The sequence below is a fragment of the Pipistrellus hanaki genome, assembly GCF_964339955.1.
Source record: "Pipistrellus hanaki genome assembly, chromosome: 2".
NCBI lineage: Eukaryota > Metazoa > Chordata > Mammalia > Chiroptera > Vespertilionidae > Pipistrellus > Pipistrellus hanaki.
Window position 1 is genome coordinate 56042406 of NC_140504.1, and position 27151 is coordinate 56069556.

Here is a 27151-nt window from a genome sequence, read left to right on the forward strand (position 1 = left end):
TCCCTGGAGATCAGGGCAGACACCACCGGCCTGGCTAGCGGTTCGGCCTCCCCGGCGCGGCGCGGGCGGAGGGAGCGGGGGCGTGGGCCGCGCACAGGTGGCCGCGCCGCTCGCTCCGCGGGTGGCGGGAGGGCCGCCAGGCGTCGCGCTGGAGCCGCCGTTGCCCGGGAGACGGAGCGGGGCCAGTGGGCGGCGCGGAGCCCGGGAGCCCGGCGGCTGCGGGAGTAGCTGGGCGAGAGTTGGGGGGAGTGGCTCCCCCGGCGGCGCGGGGGGCCGGCGGGTCCTGGGGCAGCAGCGCGAGGGGGCCGCGGCGCCGCGGGGCGAGGCGGGCGAGCGCGGGACGCCGTGGCTGCGGCTCATCCTCCGCGCGGGGAGCTGCACTTGCCTGGTCTGCGCGCCCCACGGTCTCCGCCCCGCGGGGCGGTTGGAGAGCCGGCAGCGGCGAGTCGCGGAGGACCCGGCTCCCGGGAGCCCGGAGCCCGGAGCCCGGAGCCCGGCACGCGCCTCCGCCGTGAAGAGGAGCCGAGCGGGCGGCGGGCGCGCTCCCGGCGGCCCCGGCATGACTTCGCGGGGCTCCCCGCTGGCGCCGTTGCTGCTCCTCTCTCTGCAAGGTGAGTGGCCAGAGCCCTCCCGGCCAGGTGGGGCCGGCCCGGGCCGGCGGTGCCCGCAGGAGCGTCCGGGGGTCGCCGGTGCCAGGCGGGGGGAGCGCAACTTTCTCAGGCCTCCCCCTCCCCAGGCGTCCCGGGGGCCGGGGCGCGCGCCCACCCGCCGCCCCCGCGCCCCGCCCCCCCGCGCGGCCAGGTGCTCCGCGCGGAGGTGACCGCACCTGCTCCGGGATCCAGGACCTGACCCCGCTTTTTAGCTAATGAACTCCCACACTTACTGGGTCCGGTGGGAAACACAACAACAGTATTTTAGGATCAGTTTCCCCTACCAGGCGGGCTCCAGGAAAACGGGAGATGACTTTGAAACCATTTAGAAAACTTTAAATCGGACCCTTAACATCATCTTTAACAAGCATCTATAGGTTTCACTGAAATCGTACCTTTACCAAATCTATATATAGGTTCCACTGAAATGGTGATCTTTATTTTAAAGATGACTAATACAGTGTGCTGCACTATATTTGAAAACAAGAATTTATTTATTTATTTATTTATTTATTTATTTATTTATTTTCTATATAGCATCTTTCCCAAAGGATTTAAGTTGACTTGCAAAAACAGCAACAACAAACAAACAAACAAAAAAAACACCTAGAATATAACAATAATAGTACAAAGGGAATAAACGTGTCTTTCGTTTTCTTGTAAACGGTTTCTAGAAACCTACATTGAGTTTTATACTCTCCATTTACTCTTAACATTTTATTTTTTTGTGCATAGCCATACTTAAACATTGACTTTCATCTTATATGCTGCCCTTTTCTTTTGTGAGTGCATTGTTCCTGTGGGATCAAATTTTCTGTTCCATTTAATTAATTGTCGAGATTTCCTGAGATTTATCTGAAGGGTTTTATTTTAAAAGCAGGTTCAATGATGGATGGAAGATTGTGGTTAACCCTGATCCCTCCTCCCACTCCCTGGAGATTTCAGTGTGTTTTCTGTAGTTTTGTGGTCTTATTTGAACTGATAATATACCCATAGACCTTGAAGCAACTTAATATTTACTAGCTGACTTAAGTTGTCCAAATTCATTTGGAAGGGGAGAAATGAATACAAAACTTTGTATACCTTTCCCATAGAAGCCAGCGAAGGAAATAGTCTGTTACAGGTAACTTTCATGGAGTTCAATAGGTATATTTTTAGTGATGATGTGTAGATAATAATGAAATGACACCTGTATGTGTTTCCAAATCCATTTGTCTGGGAGCCAACATTTTTCTCTGTCTTAATTCCTTCAAGTGTGAAATAAGATTGAGTAAATAAGTCTTAAATATTACTATAAGAACAGCTGAAATTTTTGGTAAAAAAATCTATTAACCTGTATATAACAATAAACACCACTCTTCTTTTGTAAATAGCACTTGTGTAGAGTTTGTTTTTGAATTCTTAGGCAGTACTTTTAAAGAATTGGCATAATTCTCAGAATCAGGCTTACAAGGTCATCTGTTTTTTTTCGTTTTTTTTTTTTTTTTTTTTTTTTTTTCTTTCAGCAGAACTACTCCTAAGCCACCCTAGAATGTTTTTAAAGGCTTGCAAGGACATTTTAGCCTTCATGATAATCTATTCTGTAAAGGCACTTTCACCCTCAAAAATGAAAACGTGTCTTCATATGTTCAAAGAATTGTTACTGAGCTACTCTGGTGGGGAGGGATGGTGGTGGAAGACAGAGATACACAAGCGTTTGTCCTTAAGGAGCTTACAGTTTTAAAACAGGCTGCAAGCATGCACAGCTGATTTATGATACAAGGAATATATGATGAGTGCCATTTATTAATGGTGATATCAAGGAAGACTTCCTGGGAAAGCTTACTTTTGATCTGGACTGGGAATGAATAGGATTTGCACCGACTGATTTGGCAGTGGTTGGGCTTTCCTAGCCAAAGGAATAACCCGGATGAAGGATATGAAATGGAAAATGCAGGGGCATATTCTGGAAAGGACACACCCTTCTAGCTGCTGGAACAGGAGGTTGTGCAAAGGAGAAAGGGCTCAAAGAGTAGAAAAAGGAGAATAGAGAAGTCTTGAATGCCGAGTTGGGGATTTAGTGAGCAGGCCCCTCAAAGGCCACTGATACTCAGTTTCCTTAAGATGGGGGAGGGGAAGGGGGTGAACAGCTGTTGAGTGCTAGCATAGCAGTCTCCAGGAGAAGACCATGTCCTGACTGCATTAAATTATCGAACCAGTCAATGGCAAAGTTGGTTTCAACGAAATAGGGACCATCCCTAGGACTTCCAGTATGGAATGAGGGGGCAGAGTGTATATATGAACAAGGTTATTTCCATTATGAAGAAGGAAAAGGGAAATAGATGCTAGATAGATACCCGTTGTAGCAGTGACCACTACAATGGCACAGTGCCCCCAAAGATAGAAAATAGAGTGTGTCTTCAATTTATGAAAGAAAATGGATGTGAAGATATTTCTGTTTAAATATCTGCAGAGTAATGTCAAAGGAAATTTGAATTGAAAAGTTGACTACTGCTGAAACAGGTTTGGCTCAGTGGTAGAGCATCGGTCTGCAGACTGAAAGGTCCCATGTTCGATTCTGGTCAAGGGCATGTACATTGGTTGTGGGCACATCCCCAGTAGGGGGTGTGCAAGAGGCAGCTGGTCGATGTTTCTCTCTCATCGACGTTTCTAGCTCTCTATCTATCTCCCTTCTTCTCTGTAAAACATCAATAAAAAAATATATATATATATATATTAAAAAAAAGTTGACTACTGTTATAAAGTTTTTCCAGTGGTTAGATATATCTAAAATATTTCTTGTACTACTGGTGATTCCTTGACATAGTGGATAACTTTTCGAAATATGAGAAAAGCATAAAATAAAGAAAAGACCATATAAAATTAAAGAAAAATGAATTGTGAGTCTAATTGCTAGCGTGATGAAGAATTTATTGTAAACTTCAATTTCTTAGCTCTAATTTTAGTGATGTAACTGTTTTGGAACCATTCAACTTTTTAGTAGTCTGACCTACATGAAAGGCGATGGCCACTGGATGGAAATTTTAGGTAAATTAAGCTTAATACACTATGTATTCGACACGAACTATTCGGGAAACAATTTAATTATATCGATGCTTCACAGTGTTATGCTTAGTACTGTTGTCAGACCCAAGGCAATGATGCCACGGGTAAGAAGTCCCCCCACCCCCCAGTAACAAACAGTATGTGGCACATTTTCAAATGTGTTTTCACACTTTGGTAGTGGAAGCATTTATAATGAACAGTCTCATTTGAATCCTCATATGTAAGCCATGTGATTTAGTGCCAAACAAGGTGACTTGCTGGTACATCAGATCCTTGAGTCACACTGAGTTATACAGAACAAGGGACTGGAAGTCCTAGCTGCGTTGGGAGAACGTTGTTAAGACTGTGGTGTTCCCACTTAAATTTGGACCTGTAACTAGTTTATTCAAAATAGGGATTGTGTGCCTATTTGCATCTACACAAATGATACCAACTTATTTCTGTATGTCAGGCAGGTTGAGGTAGGATTGCCCGATTTCTGGAAGTCCAGTCCCCTCCTGTGTTTGATGAGGACTGCTTGGCCACTCACACAGCTCACACTCATTTTGAGGGCAGCTCCCAGGCCATCTGGAGGCTCCAAAATCCTCCCTTGATCATACTGGGAGAGTAACTGGTTTAAGACAGGTTGTCAGTTCTTGGGTGGTGTTCAAAAGGGCATCTGATTTGAACTGAATTTGGTCTTAAGAGTGGAAAGTTAATTAGTTTACTTATGTGTTAATCGGCTCTTACTAAACCGTGGAAGGATTTTTTCCTTTCTATTTAAATTTGAGCAATTGATTCTCTCTGTACCTGGTTTTCTACCGCCTAAGGAAGAGACTGTAGGAGTAGTTTGCGTTTTGTGATGGTTTTAAAATTGTAGAAATGGGAGCTCAGTCAAAGAGAGAAAATCTATTTCCCAATTTCACAAATGATAGACTCGGCCATTGATCTGATGGCTGTTCCATTTTTGGACACTCCACAGTAGATGCTCAATGGTGTGGCTTCTGCCTCACTCATGTATACTTGGAAGATCACATTTTAATAAATATCACTAACATTTTTGTTTATAGAATAGGATTAACAATACACATTTGCCAATGTGAACAAAACATCTATTCAATAAAAAATCCTTAGAGGAAATATACTTTCTTGTTCCTCTTCAATTAGCATTTTTATCTTGAGAGAAGTAACAAAGTGACAGGATTAGATGCACGCTTTTATTGAGAAAAGCATGTGGGAGAGAATATGAGATGCTAGAAGCACTGAGTTTAGGAGATTCTTGTACCCGTAGAGTTCTTTGGAAGAATCTTCAGAGAATTTGGTGAATGTCAGTGGCTATGAGTGAAAGCAGGCCAGGATTTAGGGTTGGGATAGATGGTTAAGGTATAATAGCTTTGGAAGTTCAATGGTATTTTTCCACTAAGTGTCACAACTATGTAATAAAACAACATGGCATTGTGAATGCAACTCTTATATCACGAGGCCACTTCTAGGCCAGTCTTAAAAGACTCCTTAATTCAATATTTTTAAAAATCGGAAAGAACTTTAACTTTTTATTGAAGCTCTTTGAAGATCACACCAGTGGAAATGTTAATAATGTCCTAATTTATCCACCTTTGCCCGGAGTCTCCCTGTTCACAGCAGTTGCTCATGTAAAATCACTTTTCTCTCACTCCTGTGTTCTCAGTAACGTTGATTCTTTTCTGTCCTTGTTCCTTCTCATCTCTCCATTTTGGAGGATGCTATCTTCTTCTGCTAATAGCATCAGGTTCTTTTAAGGTAAATAAATCTAGTCATTCCTGTCCCCCTCCCCCAGTGATTTAACTCTTTCTATTTCAAGGATTGATATAAAAAAACGCAGAGCAAGGCAGGCAGACGAAGAAATCACCTTAGAAGGTGGGCATTGGTGGAGCTATGTGAGAATGTAGACATAGTTCTGTGTAAATATTTTATTCTTGTTCAATGAAGTTAACTTTATGACGGACACAATTCTGTGTGTGTGTGTGTGTGTGTGTGTGTGTGTGTGTGTGTATGTATGTATATGTGTATGTTTTCCCTAAAGGACACTACTATGTCTGGCACATAGTATGTGCTTAGTAGATATTGTAAATAAATGTTTACTGATATTAGTGATAATCCTGTCTTCTTGTAGTACCTAAAAAGAATTTTTTTCTCTTTTAAGGAAAATAAGAATTGTGTTAAAATTTTCTTTAGGGATTCGGTGTTACTGTGTCAGCTTCAACTTCTTTAAGATTTAGTATATATTTTATAGAAGAGAGATAATAGAGCCGGGACCGGTTTGGCTCAGTGGATAGAGCGTCGGCCTGCAGACTGAAGGGTCCCAGGTTCGATTCTGGTCAAGGGCATGTACCTTGGTTGCAGGCACATCCCCAGTGGGGGGTGTGCAAGAGGCAGCTGGTCGATGTTTCTCTCTCATCGACATTTCTAACTCTCTGTCCCTCTCAATTCCTCTCTGTGTAAAATAAATAAAATATATTAAAAAAAAAAGAGAGATAATAGAGATATATTTTAAAATTCTATAACTTGGGAAGTTTATTTAAAAATACAATACAATACAGATCTTTTAAAACTGAGTCTTAGCTTATATTTAATCACAGAATTTTGAAGTTGTCCATTTTTGAAATATTTTTTTCCTAAGGAATTCCCAAAGGTTTTGCTCCACTTACTAGTTTTTTAAGTAGACTATGTTGGGGTGATATTGGCTAATAAAATTATATAGGTTTCAAGTCTACAATTCTGTAATACAGCATTTGCATATTGTATTGTGTGTTCACTCCCCAAAGTCAAGTCTCCTTCCATAAACATTTATCCCCTCATAACATATTGCTTCACTTAATAAAGAATGATCTTGAACTTTTGGGTATTCACTTCGAATCTACAAGTTTCCCATTTCCATGTCTGGTATTCTTAGTTCTGAGGGCCTGTATGTTAGAACTAATTGCCCAAGCACAGATACAAATAAAATAACACCTCGTATAGTCTAAGCTCAGCTTCTCTCTCCCCACACCATGTGCATATAGTACTGGAGATCCTTTATAGAAATAGGAGTATTAACAAAATCAGCTCCACGTAGGGGCTTAACCTAGAGAATGCCAGTTGTCCTCCCCTCCTATTCCCTTCCCTTTTCCTGAAGTCTGCATCCTTCTAACCATGGTTTCTTCCAGCTATGATTCATTTCCTTATTGACCATTCTCTCATTCTGCAGTGATGTTTATCTCTCTCAAAATGTCAGAGGTCTTCCGCTAATCATAGCCAAGTTGTCTACCATGTCCTCAAGATGCCTTAAGTAACATCAAACATCGATCATAGTATTTAATCTTTGTTTCTTTGGACCAGATCCATTATTACCAGTTTACAACTTCTAGCAGCCCCCATGGGTCAAGATCACTTGGTAGAACACAAAATAGTGGCAAAAAGAGAAGTTTGAGTATAGTAAACATCACTTGTTGCAGAATGTATTTAGCATTCTAGGCTTTTATTGGTTAAGAAAGCTTGTAGTACAGTTCACATATGCATATTACTCGTGTGTAAATACAAAATGCTGTACTGGCATTTGTTGGCCAAGACATAAGTCAATAGGCAGAGTACATGAAAATGTGTTAACCGTATACTGCAAAGACTCTCCAACTTTTTTTTTTTTTTTAATATATTTTATTGATTTTGTACAGAGTGGAAGGGAGAGAGATAGAGTTAGAAACATCGATGAGAGAGAGTCATCGATCAGCTGCCTCTTGCACACCCCCTACTGGGGATATGCCCGCAACCAAGGTACATGCCCTTGACCGGAATCGAACCCGGGACCTTTCAGTCCCCAAGCCGACGCTCTATCCATTGAGCCAAACCGGTTTCGGCTCTCCAACTTTTGACATCAGAAGTTAATGGGGCCTTAGAGATTATCCTATCTAATAAGAGAGTAATATGCAAAATGACCCCCACACCAAGACATAAGATGACCACCCTGTGTGGTCAAAGATGGCTGCCCCCATGTGGACACAAGATGGCCACCACAAGATGGCCTACAGGGGATGGAAGTTGTGGGTGATTAGGCCAGCACGGAGGGCAGTTAGGGGTGACTGGGCCAGCATAGGAGGGCAGTTGGGGGTGACCAGGTCAGCAGAGGACAGTTGGGGGAGACCAGGCCAACAAGGGAGGGCAGTTGTGGGGGACCCAGGCATGCAGGGGAGGGCAGATTGGGGGTGGGGGACCCAGGCCTGTAGGAGAGGGCAGTTGAGGGACAGGCCTGCAGGGGAGGGCAGTTGTGGGTGATCAGGCAAGCAGGGAAGGCAGTTAGGGGTGACTGGGCTGGCAGAGGAAGGCAGTTTGGAGAGACCAGGTCAGCAGGTGAGGGTAGTTGTGGGGGGACCAGGCCAGCAGAGGAGGGCAGTTGGAGGTGCCAGGCCTGCAGGGGAGGGCAGTTGGGTGAGACCAGGCCAGCAGGGAAGGGCAGTTGAAGGGGCCCAGGCCTGAAGGGGAGAGCAGTTGGGGGCGGGGGGAAGGCCTGCAAGGGAGGACAGTTGGGGAGGGATCAGGCCTGTAAGGGGAGGACAGTTGGGGGGATCAGGCCAGCACAGAGGGCAGTTAGGGGTGACCGGGCCAGCAAGGGAGGGCAATTGAGAGGGCCCAGGCCTGCAGGGGAGGGCAGTTGGGAGGGGCCAGGCCTGCAGGGGAGAACCAGGCCACTGGGATTAGGCCTAAACGGGTGGTTGGACATCCCTCAAGGGGTCCCAGATTGAAGAGGGTACAGACTGGGCTAAGGGGACCCCTCCCCCCCCCCGTGCACAAATTTCATGCACTGGGCCTCTAGTTGAGGATGATAAAAAGCATTTGTGTGGATTAGGTCTATCAATATTTACCATAATAAAAATTAAAAGTGAGAAAATTTAAATATTTATTAATTAAAAAACAATAACAAACCTATTATATATGGATGGATGGATATTATATATATAAAAAATGTATTTTTTGTGACACAAGTAAGATCTTTTTTCCTCAAACCAAAAAATATTAGCGAAAAGAATGATACTGTTCAACATTTTTGGAAATCTCTTTACTGTCTTGCTCATTAGGAGATAGATGATTCCCCTATCTGCTTCTGCAGTCAGTTTACTATGATGTGTTGTCTTGGTTTGGTTGAAATATATAAAGAATACATGGTCTCACACAAATATGTAGTTAGAAAAGTAAGAAGTATTTTGATAGTATTAACAGGTAATTTTCAATATTCTTTGATATTCCACCCAAACTCAGTAAGTAGTAGTTTATTAAAGACTAGTGGCTCAGTGCACGAATTCATGCACATTAAAAGGGAATTAATTAGAATAAATATTTTAATATCACTTCACCTTTTCTCTATAATAGAAGTGTCAACCAAATTCATGATAGACAATGACAGATGGGAACACATGCATGCCATTGGTGCCAGTGAGAGCTTTATATGTATTGCACATGTGGGAGTCAACTTAGCCTTTTATAGATGTAGATAAACTTGCTTAATTAGAACTGCTTTCTGATTTAGCTAAACTTTTTCCAGCCCAGTGAAACATCCTAACTTCTCTTTCAGGTAATTGTCAGCGACACAATAGTAAATATCAATACAAAGATTATTATTGTAGATCACGCAGAGAGAAAAATGGGTAAAATATTTAACTGCAGCAGTGTTTGATTGTATGCTGTGTAGTGAGAAAGTCATTTTTCAACATCCACCATTTCTTACTTTTTTCAGTCAGGTCAAGTTTCTAAGTTTTCTAAACCTCTGTTTTCTGGCTAATGAAAAGAAGATAGGATTCCACTGAGTCTCCTTTCTACCTACTCCAGGACCTCTGTGAGGATCAAATGAGATGAGACACGGAAAAACACTTCACAGACATTTGGTTAAAGTGTAAAATGTTTCCACCTGGCTATAAAGCAAGTCAGGTTCCTGGGCTGAAAAACTCCAAGGAGGCTAGTGGTTAGGGAGAGGAAGCCGGGCTTTGCTATGTTACGTCCATTACCTGGATGGTCAGAAACTTAGCATATTAGCCATATATATATAGATAGATAGATAGATAGATATAGATATAGATAGGTTGCAATGTGGAATCAGAAACAGTATCAATAAATGTTTCTTACTTTGTTATATTAAAACCCATTGGTTTATATTGTACTTTGAATGGATATTTTATTCATGCATGATTTTTTTTTGTAACATTATGCACTGATAATTTGGAAAATATTGGTCCTTTGATATAGATATTAAATAATAAAAATACCACATTTGTTCATATCCCCGTTGATCTTATCAGGACAGTGTTTAAGTTTAACTCACAGTGGCAGATACAAGTTTTCCAAAATTTTAAAATTTCCTTTAGTTGGCACCAAACATCTGTCAGTTATTTCCTTTGAAATAGTAATCCTATTTTTGATTTTGAGAAAATGTCTGCCAAATACCTAAGTCTGCATAACCATAGTCTGGATTGTTCTTCAAATAAAAATGCTGATACATGAAAAAAATAAAAGCAAGTAATTCATTCAACTTTGAGCTCCTGCAGTTGTAGCAGGGTTTTCCTTGGGATAAGCACTGCCTTGGTATGCAGCACAAGTGATTCATGTTTCATACTCCCCATTGTGCCACACAGAATATCATAAAAGGTCAAGATTCAATAAAGTCACTGTTATTGCTTCATCAAAGACACTCTTTAGTGAGAATGGAATTTCTTTTTAGTTGTGAGTGCATGGCAGGGAGGATATAGTGACTTGGAGTGCAGTTGTGCCAGGGCCTTGACTGGTGTGAAGGTGCCAGCAGTTGTTTTCACCACTGCTTTTGCGCCATCAGGGCAGATGTCAACGCTGGCAAAAAGGCAAATAGCTCTTTACCATTATTTAAAAATATAGCTTTTTCCTCATGCATTTTTTGAAAGGATCAAGGAGACTGTCACCATGGACTATAGTACTTGAACTCTGGTGTGTTGTTATGGAATGTTAGGTTTTGTAAAAAATAGCCACAGAATCATTCCATGCTATGTGGGATGGCATTAATTGGAATATTCATATTTTATTTTAAAATACTTAATATGCTCATTTAAAAATTTTTACTTTTGTATTATAATTTTTTAAATTACAAAACTAACATATCATAGGCATAAAAATTAAAACAATGCAAAACTGGCTTGGTGGCTCAATTGATTGGAGCATTGTCCCAACTGAAAGGTTGGGGGTTCCATCCCTGGTCGGGGTGTGTACGAGAAGCAACTGATTGTTATTTCTTTCTCACATTGATGTTCCCCCCACTCTCTTTTTTTCTCTCTCCCCCCCTCCCTTTCTCTTGCATCCTCTCCTTCTTTCTCCTTCCCTCCTTCCCTCTATTTCTCTGTCTTTCCCTCTCTCTTTCCCTCCCTTCCCTTTCTCTCTAAAATCAATAAACATATCCTTGGGTGAGGATTATAAAAAACAAAAATTCAAAAGAAACCCAATGCAGAAATGTTTAAGAAATGACTCATACCTCACCTGCACCTGCTGAATTCTCTGGTTTTGCTGTGCATTGTCCCAGACCTCTTTCTAATTACAAACAAAGCTTGCATGTACATTTATTTTTTAAAAAGTAATGCCCTGAATATTGTTCTACAACTTATTTTTAAAACATAACAATTTAATATGGGCATTTTTTTGCCACATCTATTGCATGGATCTACCTCATTCTTTTTCATGACCTAAGTTTAGTGTTTCCTAGAAAGTCTATACCATAACTTATTTCACTGTTTCCCCATTGTTAAAAATTTATGTTGTTTCTTATTTTTCTTTTTGACATCAGAGATGTTTCAGTGAACATGTTTGTATGCATAACCTATAAATCTGTGTAGATATTTTTGCAGTCTGTCTTGGCCAAACTGGAGTTATTGGATGTACCTATCTAGCTTTTTGCAGGAGACGATAGCATTGTGTGAAGGCTTTGCATAGTCAGACATACTGGGTTTGAATTCCTGGGTTGTCATTTTTTGCCCTCTGACTTTGGGAATGTTCAATGTCCTGAGCTTGAGTTTGATTATCCTGTAGAGTGGAGCTGGCCCCCTCAGTGCATTAAGTACTAAGCTAAAGGAAATGACACATCTTTAAAGTGTCCAGCAGAGTGGCATACAGCAAAGGCGTGGTTAGTGGCAGTTATCGTTTCAGAGACTTAGCCTCGACCCCAGTGAGGAGGCACCAATGGAGGTGAGACCTGGGAGACAATCATGCAGTTTCTCCATGTCTGCTTTCATTTGCAAAATGAGATTAGACTCAGTAATCTGTAATCTCCTGGCTCTTTGAGTTGGCTTCCAAATATTGAGAATACTGTCAATAAAGTAAGCCAGAGATAACTTATGGCTCGTTTTAACATAACCATAAAACTTTTCCTAAAGTGGTTACTTGACTTTCCCTCTGCCTCTCCCTCCAACAATATGGTGATGTTTATTCTATGAATTAAAATCATCTTTATCTGTTGTAGAAATATAAAAAGTGGTTTCAAATATAAAGAATTTTTTTCAATTTGATTTAATTTTTTTTTATTTAAAAATGATTTCTGTTCATTTTAACTCAAGCTATGTACATACCTCATTTATTCTCTTACAACCTTTATATAAAGATATTCATATATGTCAGTAAATGGTCAGGCTATATAGACAAAAATATGCATATATATATATACTTTTGATCACAATAATTACTGTATTCTGGTCTTTTAACTTGATTTCTCTACTTTTCTATCATAATGAATTTTCTTTGTATAAGTCATGGTTAGCCAAAATTTTATCTATACTGGGTTTTATGATGAATATAAATGTTTTTAGTATTGCTGTTATGGGCTAAAAGTGAAAACACATGACCTTTTACAAAACAAATCTGCCAGGGAAGTAGTGACACTTAAACTGAAAGCTTTAGAGGGGTGTGGTTAGGGCACATCCCAAATTTGACTCTAGATTGTATGTCATAGTGTTTCCCAGCAGTTCTTCTTGTATTTTCATTGAAGAAAAAATTTTTTTAATAGAAAACCAGGTGGTCTCCAAAATTGGAAGTTATTCACATTAGTAGAACTTTCAAAATAATCCTGAGATTCATACATTCACTGCCTATTGTGTTATCCTGGCAATTATAGTTTGTTTTCAGATCATTACATTTTTCCTGAAACTACGCCACACTAGTAGAAAAATTATTGAGTTTTATACTCCAAAATAGTTATAGGAGCTTAAACATGGTTTGTTTTCATGAAAATATTTTCTGAAATAGTGACTTTTAATTCTTCCTAGTTCGTGATTTCATTGTCCGTAGAGCAAGACAGGTTTTAGTTGCCCTTTGGTCAATCTGTATTTCCAGTTTCTGTCCTAACATTTGTGCTTCTTTGGGCAAATATAGCGTTCTTCCCTCGTCCCTCCCCGGTTACTTTGAGTGCAGAGGGTTGGGTTGTCTTTCTAATTAATAAGAAAGGGTAATGTTGTGAGCCATGGGGAGCTGGCCCAGGAAGGTCTCTTAGAGCCTGTAATTCTGTAATGTCCTTGAGCTGCTGAAGCCGCTCAGTAAATCCCTTCACAATGTCCACAACCAAGCCATCTGCCTGTATTAAAATAGATCAGATCTGCTTACTCCTTCCGTGTCTAACAAACATTCTGTAAAGTAATGATGATGGAGACTGTGACACAAAAATAATCTGCAGTCTTGAGCACTTCCTCTTGAATTCTCAGCTCAGATTCTCTGGACCAGTGTAAGTTGGCACTCTCTGACTTGACTGTAAGGGTGGTGAGACCCTCTTTCTTTTTTTATTGTATTTATCCACGTGTGGCAAATGGACTAATTCAGCTTTTCCACATTTACATCTAACTTCACAAAACCTTTACTTGTCATTCTACTTCATAGGTACTAGCTGATTAGGTAAACCCACATGTATTTATCTAATTTTAAATATGGCAGTTTGCATATATGATACATACATATGCTGAACATCTCAGACAGATTGCTTTTGGTCTGGCACAGGCTTCTGGCACATCACACTTTGAGACTGTGTAGGTTGTGGCAGCATCACATGTACCAGTGCATGGTCCCATGGCCTGTTCTTAGGCAAAAATAGGTTTTGTTTTGTTTTACATCTGAAAACCCTGGAATCCTTAAAATATTTCTTCTTAGTGTTCTTAACTCCTTATTCCCTTCCTTCCAGTATCACCTTATTAATGTATATCCTTATTGTTTTAAGTTTGTATTATGCCAGCAGTTTTCTAGCTGCTCTTTACTTCACCTTTCTTCTCTTGGATCCATCTTTTGCTCTCTGCCAGGTTCCTTTTCTGTCAAACACAGCTTTCCTTGCAGTGTTCTCTTCCTTCAACAACAATAACCACAGCAAACTCCAAACATCTCCAAGGATAAATTCCAGTGTCCTCCACAGCTGTCTACTCTTCCCTGTCCAATCTGTCAAGTTTCCACCAACCTCTGTTAACCCTGGGGCCGGCTACCTCTCAGCATGTTGCTTACATCGCCATCCCCTCGGGTTGGTCTGCAATATCTCACCTCCTCCTCTTGATATCTATAATATGCTACTCACCCGTCCATGCCAACTCAAACCTGTTTCCTTTGAGACTTCTCTGTGAGAGGTCTCTCTCTCTCTCTCTCAAATATATTTTATTGATTTTTTTACAGAGAGGAAGGGAGAGAGAGAGCTAGAAACATTGATGAGAGAGAGACATCGACCAGCTGCCTCCTGCACACACCCTACCGGGGATGTGCCTGCAACCAAGGTACATGCCCTTGACTGGACTCGAACCTGGGACCTTTTAGTCCACAGGCCAATGCTCTATCCACTGAGCCAAACCGGTTTCGGCAGTCTTTTTCTCTTATAGTTTCCTAAGCAGTGAGTTTGGTGTGCTTCCATGGTGGCATCTCCAAAAGCTACGCCTTGTTCTCTTACACTTTTTTTTTGTCAGGTGCTTAATTTATTGAGTATGAATGGATGCATTTTAGGTCTTTGCTTTTCAGCAGCCCTTTTATCTTAAGTTCGGTAATAAATGACCCACTTCTTTTATTTACAGGCAAAACATTGAAATTCTATACATGCAATTGAGATACACATGTGAAGTTGAAAGTCTTATTAAAGCACAGACATTTCTCATGCACAAAAAATGATAAAAATAGGTTCTTTTATACTGTGGTTTGAATTTGCATTTCATTTGTGCTCATTTTTGATCAGGTTAATGCAGTTTCTTAGCCTCTTCCTTTGTGTAAACCAAATTTACGCGATCTTCCCACTATCTTCTAACCTATTCCCATCGCCTTGCTCTATACTTAGTTCATTGCACTGAAGAGCATTGAGTTATATGTAGTCAATTGTTATTTAAAAAAATACATATGTTTTTATTGATTTCAGGGAGAGGAAGAGACGGGGAGAAAAGATGGAAACATCAACAATGAGAGAGAATCATTGGCTGGCTGCCTCCTAAACGTCCCCTACTGGGGATCGAGCCTGAAACTCAGGCATGTGCCCTGACTGGGAATCAAACCATGACCTCTTAGTTTATGCGTCAGTGCTCAGCCACTAAGCCACACCAGCCGGGCGTCAATATTTCTTTAATTATGATGTATTTGAAAGCCACTGTATTTATTTGAAAAGACAGTAGTGACAGGGATTAACTGTTTAAAAGTGTGAGATGTACAGAACAGTACAGAAGTATTAACAGTACTATTTAATGAATTATCATAGGTGAATACTTGTGTAACCATCATCCACACCAAAGACAGAGCACTGCCAACCCCTGGGCTCCCTAGCGACCCTCTCAATCACCCTGTCATCCCTTGCCCTGCAAAGTTAACCACTTTTTGACTTCTAACACCTGAGGTTAGCTTGCCTGTTTTTGTAGTTGATACAAATAGAATCATGCTTATTCATTATGCATTCTTTTGAGTCTGGCTTTTAAAATTCAGCATTGTGTATGCAATTTATCCATGTTACCTATAGCTGCCATTTCTTACCTTCATTACGTGATAGTACCTCATTGCATGAACACACTGTGATAGCGATTTATCCATTCTACTATAGAGAGGCATTTGGGTTGTTTCCAGTTTGGGCCTATAACACAAGTAATACTGCTGTGCACATTCTTACATGTGTTTTCATGCATATTGAACTGCATTCTCTTAGGAATATATCTAAGAAACAAATTGTATATATTCAGCTTTAGTAGGTTCTGCCATTTTTCCAAAGTGGAGTGCTGATCTTTATACAGTCTAGCAGCTGTGTATGAGAATCTGTTTCCTCTGCATTCTTGTGAATAGCAGGTGTTGTCCATTTATTTTGCTTTAGCCATTCTGACGAGTGGATGATATCTCATTGTGTGCTCATATTTATAGATGTTTTGAACTTCCCCAATTAATAATGAGGTTGCACACCATTTCCCCTTATTACCAGCCATTTTGGTATCCTCTTTTGTAAAGTAACTGTGCAAGCCTTTTAGCAGTCTATAATTCACATAACCATATAACTTACCCATTTAAAGTATACAATTTAATGGTTTTTGATATATTACATGATTAGTTTTCAAGAATTATGCTAAAATATAACAAAATTAGCCATTTTGACCATTTTACATGTACAGTTCAGTGACATTAAGCATATTCATTCACCATGTTGTTCAATCATCATTACTATTTCCAAAACTTTTTCATCACCCCAAACAGAAACTCTATAAATATTAAGCAATAACCCCATCTTCCTCTTCCCCAGCCCCTGGTAACACCTAATTTATATTTATCTCTATGAATTTGGCTATTCTAGGTACCTCATATATGAGGAATCATACAATATATGTCCTTTTGTGATTGGCTTATATCATTTAGTATAATGTTTTCAAGGTTCATTAATAGTATAATGTGTTTCAGAACCTCATTCTTTTTTCTTTGACAGAATAATTCATTATATGCATACACTGTTTTATTTATCCATTATCTATTGAGACACCCTTAGTTTTCTTTCAGTTTTTAAGATTGGAGAATCTGTGTCTTTTCTACCTCCTTTGATTTTTAAAGTTATAAAATGTTTTAAAAATTATGATTGCTAAGAACACTGGCACTTTATTAGTTGTAAGTGTTGCAAAATCTTCTTTTAGTAGTACTCTGTATTGTGGCTTTTCACTCTTATTTTGTATATTTGAAAGAACAATTTTTCCTTTCGGACTAACACTATTTGCATAATGGCTGAGAATTCTCTACCTATCCCAGAGTCATGAGATATTCCATTATCTCCCAAAAGCTGTACTCTTTTCTTTTCATATTTTGAGTGGTAGTCCACCTGGAAATTATTTTGTGTGTGTGTTATGAGAGTTGGGAGTTGAGGACTAAAACATTGAGATGGTTTATCTATTTATGTTTATGTCCAATCTTTTTGGTTAGGTAATTCCTTTGAGGTGGTTTTACACTTCATTTTACCTCCACGGTCTAGGACAGTGCCTTGTACATGGTAGGTGTTTAAGAAATGCTTGTAATCAAGGACTGAAACAGAACACTATGAATTTTGACTTTAAATAGTTCTTATTTCCTCTTTACAGCCTTATTTTATTTTCTCCTATTTTTAGGGGGGGTATGCTATCTCCCTCTTCTTCTCTATTGCCACTGCCATGTCTGTCATCATCATCTCCTTTTCCTTCATTAATATCATCTTTATCATCTAGAACTGAGGTTAAGTTCTAAATCTTGTGATCTTAATTTTACCATTTAAAAATAGTAATTTGCATTACATATTTTTGAGTACTGTGTATCATAATAACTCCACCTTACATTTGTTTTTGTATAATGAAATTTTTGAAGATGGCAAGTTTTTAAAATTTTATTTTATTGATTTTTATCGAGGTATACTTGACAGGCAGCATTATATTAGTTTAAGGTTTACAATTATATTTGTGTATATTGAAAAATGGTCAGCACAGTAAGTCTGGTTAACATCCATCACTGTTGCATAGTTAATAATTTTTTTTTTTATGACGAGAACTTTTAAGATTTATTCTCTTAGCAACTGTCATATATGCAGTACAGTATTATTAACTACTAGTAGCCCTGCACATGAATCCGTGTGCCAGTAGCTCTCTGTGGAGCCTGGCTGTTCCACACCCACTGCCCAGTGACTCTCCACGGCCGGGGCTGCTCATGTTGCCTGCTCTCAGCGGCCATCTCCTACCCGCCCCCCCATCAACCCCCTGGTACTAGGGGACTCCGGCAGGATTGAGAGGACTTGGCGCCACCATCTTGGGGCTATGGGTGCCACATCTTTGTGATGGAGTGATGGTTAATTTGCATATCACCCTTTTATTAGGTAAGATAGTCACCATGTTTTACATTATATCACCTGACTTGTTTATTTTATAACTGGAAGTTTGTATCATTTCAAAATTCCCTTCACCTATTTTCCCCACATCCACCCCCTGTCTCTGGCAATCACCAATAACAGCTGTTCTCTGTATCTATGAACCTGTATTTGTTTGTTTATTTATTAGTTTTTTTGTGTGTGTCTATTTGCTTTCTAGATTTTACATATAAGTGAGAGAATATGGTATTTGTATTTCTCTGTCTGACTTATTTCATTTGGCATAATGCCCTCAAGGTCCATCCAAGTTGTCTCAGCAAGATTTCATTCATTTTTATGTTTGAATAATATTTTATATATTATTTGTATATTATATATACATTTTCTTTATCATTCATCCATTGATGGACACAGGTTGTTTTCATATCTTGACTACCTATATAATAAAGAGGTAATATGCAAATTGACCCTCATACCCTCATATCATAAGATGGCCGCAGGGGAGGGCAGTAGGGGGTGACCAGGCCTGCAAGGGAAGGTAGTTGGGGGTGATCGGGACAGCAAGGGAGCAGTTAGGTGTCAATCAGGCTCGCAGACGAGCGGATAGGGGGTGATCAGGCTGGCAGGCAGAAAAGGTTAGGGGAAATCAGGCAGGCAGGCAGTTGGACATCCCCTGAGGGGTCTCAGGTTGGAGAGGGTGCAGGATTGGCTGAGGGACAATCCTCTACTTGTAAATAATGCTGCAGTAAACATGGGAGTGCAGATATCTTTTCTAGTTAATGTTTATTTTCATTTCCTTTGCATAAATACCTAGAAGTGAAATTGCTGGATCATATGGTAGTTCTATTTTTAATTTTTTGAGTACTCTCCATGTTGTTTTCCATAGTTGCTGCACCAATTTACATTTACACCAGCAGTGTACAAGGGTTTCCTCTTCTCACATCCTGGACAACACTTTTTATCTCTTGTCTTTTTGGTAATAGCCATTTTAAAGTTATGAGGTAATATCTTACCATGTTTTTATTTTACATTTCCCTGATGATTAGTGACGTTGAGCACCTTTCCAAGTACCTGTTACTGATAGAGGTCTGAGGTTAGAACAGAGTCCATATGTGTAGGAATTTTGAGATCAGAGACAAATGATCAGGAACACTGTACAAAGAATATGAACTGGCACATACCCACCACTACTTCCCATTCAATACCACCACCACCACTGCTGGAAAGAACATCCCCACAGACAACCAGTTGTACCCTACTGGTTACCAGTCTGGGTGTAGCCAGTTAAGGTACGTTTAGCTGAGGCAATGTAGACCCAAAAAAACATTGTTTGGATATGAGGTCACCTGTCTTCTCCTCTGCCTTGGGGTAGTTTGAGGACTTTCCCCTTCACATAGTCAGCTACCATTTTGAAGAAAAGCAGGAGGACAAGGAGGAAGGAATGAAAGACTGATCATTTATCTGGATCATCCAAAAGAGACATCTAAATGGTTCCTTCAAGAGGCTGTTCAATTATTGGATCAGACTTAAATGACTAGATAGGACTGAATTCAGTTTTTCCTCCTACCCCTGCCAGCCCTGTGGTTTTGGGGTGGGTTGATGGGAGGACAGAACTAGTAAGAAGATCATATCAGCTTGAGAGAAAATAGACTCTGCTTCTTTGAATATGCTTATTTATTAAGAAAGAAATGTAAATTTACTTGTTTGCCTTTTGAAAACATTCTGTTGAGATGCATGGCCAGTCCCAGGGAATCTAGAGTTCTCATCAGGCCAGATACACCAGTCGTAAGCTCTGTCCTGGTTTTTAACTTAGGCTGCTTTACCTACACAGCAGCAAATGTGTAAGCAATTGCAAGAACTGTACTCCAGTGCACTGTTGAATCACAATAAATGATCTTTTTATTAAGAAAAGCCTCTTTATTCATTTGAACACTTGTAGTGTTTTTAAAAAATACATGGATTTGGCAGGCTTTTGTGACAGAGGTGCCCGCAGTGAACTGAGTGTGGTTAAACAGCCTGGAACACTGGAGTTGAATAGGCCCTGGGCACATGTGCCAAAGGGTGGCAAGCCAAGCCACCCTGCCTCCACTGCCAGCTCTGACAAGCTTTCAGTTCTGCTGGTGCCACCACTCTAGATGCCTGTCTAAGTCACACACTTCTCTGCTTTTGATGTCCCAAGTTTCTAGTCTGGATGTCAATTTTCTATTAAGATCAGAGCTTCCATTATTGGCCACTCACCACGTGTGCCTAGGCATTTTGTGTGTTTAACTCATTAATCCTTAAGACAAGACTGTGAGATAAATGAACATTAGCCCTATTTCCAAGTGAGAAAATTGTGCTTGTGGATTTCAATACCTTGAGTTAAGTGCAGGAAGATTAAGTAAGGTAATATGTAGAGTGCCTAATATTGTGTAGGGCTCACACAACCAGTAAGTGGATTGCTTTTTATCTTTGAAGCTATATTTAGCTCTGTGGAGGTTTTGTCTCTATTCTAGGGCCTAACTAAAAAAGATTTTTGGGAAGTTTTGTATGAGCTGTGAGCTGGGCTTTAATGACCTTTAGACTCCTAGGCATAAAAAGATTACGGTGCCCTCCTGTGGAACTCAAAATGAGACAAACTATAAAGGGTAAGTAAATACAACACAGTTGTGCTTTTTCCTTCAAGAAGACTACTTTAATCTTTTGTCCTGATATCTCAGACAAAAATCATTAAAAAGTTTCTCTCTCAGTGTTCCTGCTTTCTGTGCCTTAAGTATTTGGTGTATGTGTTGGTGAACACCGACCATAAAAGAGTTTAAAATTTTATTTATCTATTTTTATTTAAAAAAATATATTCTTGTTGATTTCAGAGAGGAAGGGAGAGGGAGAGAGAGAGATAGAAACATCAATGATGAGAATCATTGATCTGCTTCCTCCTGCTCGCCTCCTACTGGGAATGCAGCCTGCAACCAGGGCATCTGCCCTTGACTGAAATCGAACCTGGGACCCCTTAATCTGCCGGCGGACACTCTATCCACTGAGCCAAACTGGCTAGGGCTAAAATTTTATTTTTTATAGAATACGTAAGCATGTTAGAGTATTTATATGTTATTAAGTTTGAAAGGGAATGTTTAAAAATTAATATATTTCTCAAAAATTGTGCCTGGTATTTGTGTTAGAAAGGAGATAGAAAGGAGAATAAAACTCCCTTCCCGCCTTCGTTGAGTTTAAGTTTTCGAGGGAGGAAACATTATTTGAATGCTTACTAGGTACCAGTTCTTCAGTATACATTGTATTATTGATCTTCACCACACCCTTGCATTATTTCCATTTTATAAACAAGGAGGTTGATGTTCACAAAGGTTAAATAAGGTCATAACTCAGATCCTGTGGTTTCCAATTCTACCTCCTTCCTGCTTCAGGAAAAGAGAAAAGAAAATACTATTGTTTCAACTTGAAATCCTCCTTCCTCCTCTTTCCCCCCCTGGGCCTGGGAAAGAACGCTGATGTGTCCAAGGTTTGATGTCACCTTCCAGGTGGTCTCCCCGGGTTGGGTTTTTTCCTTCCCTGACTCCATTGGGAGTTGTTCAGACATTAGCCCATCTCTGTTTACTATAACCTACACACTCACCTCTTTAATGTTCATCTCCCTTGCCCTTTACATTGGCGCATGGCCAATGCTTACTCGATATTTGTTTCATAAATAATAAGTGGTAATTATTTATAGCTCAGGCTACAAGTGCAGCTGGGGCTCAGAGAGACTTTAGGAGCAGGTGGGGACCAAGGGCCTTGCAGCAGCTGAGTAGGTTTTAGTCTGGGGCAGAGGAGGCGGGGGACACTAAATTGGGGATGTGGGGGTGGGGATGCCATCAGAAGCTGCCACGTGGAAAGGAGCATCCGCCACTTCCTGTTAGGAAGTTAAATTTGGACCTCATGGCTATTATTTGGCTCTTTGAAAACTGCCCCTAATGACATCTCTTCTTTAGTTTCCTCAAATTTATCTTTGTAGCTATGGTAACTCATTTGAAACTCTTTTTTATGCTTGTAATCTGTACACATTGAACTATTGGCTTCAGCATTCTAAACATTTTCCTGCACAGTCAATAAAAACCCTGTATTTGCAGTGTTCTCCTTCCTTCTGGTGAAAATCAGCTTTTCCTTTTAGATTTCTAAAGATGATTTTAAAAAAATTTAGGAATGACAATTGGACTGATTAATTACCCTAAATGGCTATTATCTTTGTCACAAATGTTCATGCCATTATTTGCTTGTACTGACATGTTTCTAGGCAGTTTTTACTTGGAGAAATTTTGAACACATGACACACACAATCCTGGTTCCCCGTTTCCCTGGCTCTGAGGAGCCCTGAACTCTCACCCATGAGAGCCCCCATACCTCCCACCTCCCTCCTGGACTCCTGTACCCCAGGGGGTGCCTTTTGCCTGGCTGGGAGTCAGCCAGGTACACTTCAGTGTTTGTGCCTGTTCTCTTCGTGGGCTTCTACTTACCTGTCGCAAACCTTCCTCGCTTAGCCTTTCTGGCTAGTCTCAGACTGTTTGTCCTTTCTGTCCTTTCTGTCTGTTTCTCTCTGTCTCTCTGTCTTGGAGGAGGAGTTTTTCACCTGCAACCCAGATCACCTAGGTCAGAGGTAGGCAAACTCATTAGTTAACAGAACCAAATATCAACCATACAACGAATGAAATTTCTTTTGAGAGCTGAAAACCGATTTCTGCGAATGGGCCACGAAGTTTCAGTCACACTGTACGTGAGCGCCCGCACGTGGTATTTTGTGGAAGACCCACACTCAAGGGGCTGAAGAGCTGCATGTGGCTCGAGAGCTGCAGTTTGCCGACCACTGACCTAGGTACAGTAGATAGTCACATGTTTCCTTCTCTTCTTTGGTCAGAGTATTGTTTAACCTTTGAACTTTTTTCTCCATCTGGAAAGTGAGGCAGGCAACACCTGACTGAGTGGCTGGCTTATGAAGAGGTGGCCTTAATAAACCTGCTACATAGTAAGAGACCTTTCCCTCAGCCATTGTCATTATAAAACTAATTTATAAAACATTTTTTTCATTTATTCACTAAATATTGACCGAGTTCCTACTTTGTAATGGGCACTGGGATATAGCAGAGCCAAAAATAGACTAAATACAGGCTAACAACATCTAAGGCAGTAACAAATAAGATCAAACTAATATTTATTTTCTGAAATTCCTGGTTCTTTTTAAAGTGTTCGGTCACCTATAAATTAGTGGTAGGCTAAGAGTAATATAATTGATTTAGAAAGAAATATGTTAACATCTGAAGCCTCCTTTTATAGCTTTACAACCCTTTGGGTTTTGTTTGTGTTCTCCGGGGACATAGTGGTTTCCTAGGAAGTCACAGGGTCAGGTGGTTGCAACCCGTGTTACAGTCTGTGCTGGGTCTCTGTCTCTGAGACACTCGGGGTTGGGGTTTGGCAGGCTGCTTCCTACACTGAGATGGGAGCTGACTCTGGTTAGTAGTATGGTTTTATTCCTAACCGAGTGACTCCCTACTTCGAAGAGCAGTCATAACTTCAACAATTTTGTCTGAGACAGTCATTGCTCAGTATTGCTTATATCAATCACAGCACCTAACACGAGAAAGGTACTCAGGAAAGGTTTATGGGCCCAGAAATAGTTTATTTCTCTGGATGAGCTTTTGTACTTCTCTTTTTGGACTTTATCAACAATTACACTGGATATTTATCACCCGAAATAAACGTCATCCTAGAGATTGTTTGTTTCCTTTTTCATTTAACTTAGTTTTGCACTTTAGAAATGCAAAATTATTTTGTTTGAATTGTCTTTATTTAAAAAGTAGTTCTATATTGTTTTAGTGTCTATTAAATGTTGATTTAACTTTGAATATATAACAGGTACACTTAGAAGTACATTGAAAGGTTTACAAATAAATATTTATGGATTTGCTTCTGAATATAGTTATGTTGACCATTTCAGACCAGAGGGGAAAACTCACATTTACAGTGGCCTTTTTTTTTTTTTTTTTGCGAAAATGTGCCCAGCTGCCATCCATTTGAAGACTGAGATCAAGAAAACACCTCCAGTCTTCTGCTTTCTCTGCTTCCCTTCCTGCCTCTATTATTTATGTTATATAATAACACAGGGAAGTAAAACAATCCTTTTAAAACTACATAGCATGTAAGTGGCGAAGTCTGGACCAGAATCCAGGTGGATACTCTTTCCAATAAGATAAGGGAAATAAACAGCTAAGCAATATTTAAGTTACCTTTTCTCTCTTGTTTGAGCTTAATTTTAACCTCCACAGAGTAAAAAAATCATCTCTTTCTAGGGTCTCTTTGTGTCCATCCCCATATTGCCCCCCAAAATATTACACAAGACCCATGTGTATATGCTGTGAGTGCACACAGTTGTGTGTAGGTCATGCATGCACTTGTGTGCTTGTGGAAGGGCCAGTGAACCACAATGGAGGTGTTGTGTGCTCCAGGAAAAACACACATCAGATACCCTGCCCTCAGTCACTTTTCATAAAGGCTTCTGTCATGTCCTTGTATTCCAGACTGGGTAAGATGAAACAGACAAGAAAATACTCAGATTTAATTTCAGAATCTGTAGCAGCTGGAGTGAGCATCAAGCAGATGGGCTTTTCCACCCTGATTATCCTGACTTCCTAAATTTAGAAATACATGCTTTAAAAAAATGTAAATTACCCAAGGGGGTGGCATAGCACATGCCAGGCAGCGCTAACGAGTGCAAATAGATGTCATCTGCTGACTGAGATGAAATCTCAGCTCCCACTTCTGGGTCTCTGCTATTTCATTCCCTTTGCATTTGTTTTATGTCACTGTTTTCCTTTTTGAAAAATGCAGTGTCAAGCCTCTTCTTACATGTAGATGAATGTGACTTTGAAATGTTGGGCTTTATATGGTTTTATAGACCAAAGTAATGTTTAATCTGTGTCTTCATCCAAAATTCCTCCAAACAGAGGGAAAGGGATAGGAAAGAGACATTAAATGGGAAATCTCTCGTATCTTACCTTTGCAGTTAGCCAGCTGGATGAATTTGGGCAAGAAACTTCCTTTACCAGATACCATAAAATGGGTGGTCTGGACTTGGTCTCCGATGTGCCTTTCAATTATAAAGTTTTTTGTTTCTATAAATTACCTGTGTTAATAAAATTATTTTATGGACCGTGTTGTGTATCTAGAATCAAGCACAGTGTCTGGCACATAGTAGGTATTTAATAAACATTGCCAAAATAACCAGTACAGTCTTTTATATTCATTTAACAAAATTCACTGGTCAAATTATTTATGGCCACCTTGTCCCTGTTAGAAAATGCCATTTCTCTGCTGTATCTTAAAGTTAAGTTGAGGCGATCAACAGAGATTGAAGGGCATAAAAAAGCAATATCCAAACAAGTGAGGAGGTTTGAATGTACCCATCGGAGTGTGATTTGTGTGGGGAATCACATTTTGTGTGCATGAATATGTTGCAAGAATCACCTTTATTCCCAAAGTTGCAGGAGGGAAAGCAGAAAACCACCTGTAAGTCCATCACTAAAGGAAGAGGAATGATCAAGTTTGCAAGGTGAGGCCAGAAACAGGTCTGGATGCTTCATCTTAGGGGAAGGGTGGAGTTCAGGAAGCAAGGCGATAATGGGGAAGGGAGAGGAAGTGAGATCCAGCTTTTGTGGACAAAAAACAGACAAGCAGAGTTATAGAGGCATACAATAGTCCGGGAGCTGCAGGTAGTTCTGCTTGACTGGAGGGTAGGGTTCAAAAGGACCAGAGGCTGGAGATGGGGCCAGAAGGACAGGCAAGCACCAGGAACCTGGACTTTAAATGGTGAGCTGTGTGTGGGAAGCTTTCCAAGGGTGTTAAAGAGGAATCACTTGCTCAACTTAGCTCTTTTAGCAATCTGACTTTGTAGCACCGAGGAAGAAGTGGACCAAGAGGGAGACAAGGAGATCAGTTAAGCTGCTTTTGAGCTAGTTAAAGATCATGTTAGTTCCTCAATAAAGGTTGAGTTAAGTGTAAGTCTAAGAGGAGAGACACATTATCAATAGTTTTTAAAAACTAGACATAATTACTGCTTCAGCCCCTCCCTGCCCCACCTCCTGCTCTAAAAGGAGTGAAGAAGACTGGTAAAGAGAATATTCTCTTCTCAGGATAGGGGGAATGTAAGAAGGAAATGTTAAACTTGTGGGAGTTTTGTTAATGTATGGATATATATATATATATGAATAATCAAAAGGTTGCATCGAGATTGAAATCTAGCCATTTGTGTCTGATTTCTAGGTCTAGGGTTGGTGACCAGGTCAGACCTTTGAAATCTAGTTAGTGTGGCAACAGAAGAAATTCAATTTTAGTTAAACAGTACCCATCTGAGCACAAACGAAGCCAAACAACCTTTTCTGGGGGAGAGGGAGGGAATATGTAACTCTGAATATGTTAAATAAAGCATGTAAAATCACAGAGTTGCACTCATTTGGGAATTTCATGAGAGGGTCGGGAAATGTCATCGTGAATACTTGGAGAATGGCAGACCTTTTCAGCTTCTCCTTTCTTGAATTTGTCCTGAGAGACTGACCACTGATAGTTTGACAGTTTCTCCACATTTCTCAGAGGCCCCCAAGAATCTGCCAATCTCTTGGCCTCAAGACTCTTCTTCGGAAATTCTGATTAAGTTGCATCTTGTACTCCCTGGAAGGATCCTCCCCCACCATCCTGGAGAGGGGGGCAGCACATTACTCCCCTGTTCTCTCTCTGACCCTGGACTCCCAGTGGAAGCACCAGTGAAACTAAGTTAGCAGCCCCTTTCAACTGAAACTTCCCTGCCACCCTCCACAGGAAATTGTTTTTCAAAATTAATGTTCCGTTTACTTAAGGTAATTTTGGTACGGAAATAAAACGGGATTTATTTTTTAGTTTAGCTGATATAATTATAGCTTTTTCTGACACCATGATTTTTGTGGAAAGTGGTAAGATGGTGCATTGCCTATGACTAGTCAGTCAATCAAAACCACAGAAAAAGGCGCCTTTTGGTAGGTACTGATGATTAAAGAAATCCACTTTGATTAGGTTCAGTGGAAGTATAAAAATATGCATCCATTTGAAGTAGAACATTAGGTGACAGTGGATATATCCACGAACCCACCACTACAATCAAGATATGAAACATTTCTTC

General features: G+C 40.3%; 1 protein-coding gene across 2 annotated transcripts in view; it reads left to right on the forward strand.

Moving 5' to 3' along the window:
• The first annotated feature begins 249 nt into the window (after positions 1 to 249).
• Positions 250 to 27151, forward strand: part of IGSF11 (immunoglobulin superfamily member 11) — a 120234-nt gene continuing 93332 nt past the window's right edge. For both annotated transcript variants that reach the window (XM_084871687.1, XM_084871688.1), the window contains exon 1: positions 250 to 611. In XM_084871687.1, the coding sequence (XP_084727813.1) occupies positions 560 to 611 (52 nt within the window). In that variant the 5' untranslated portion in view covers positions 250 to 559. The remainder of the gene's footprint in view (positions 612 to 27151) is intronic.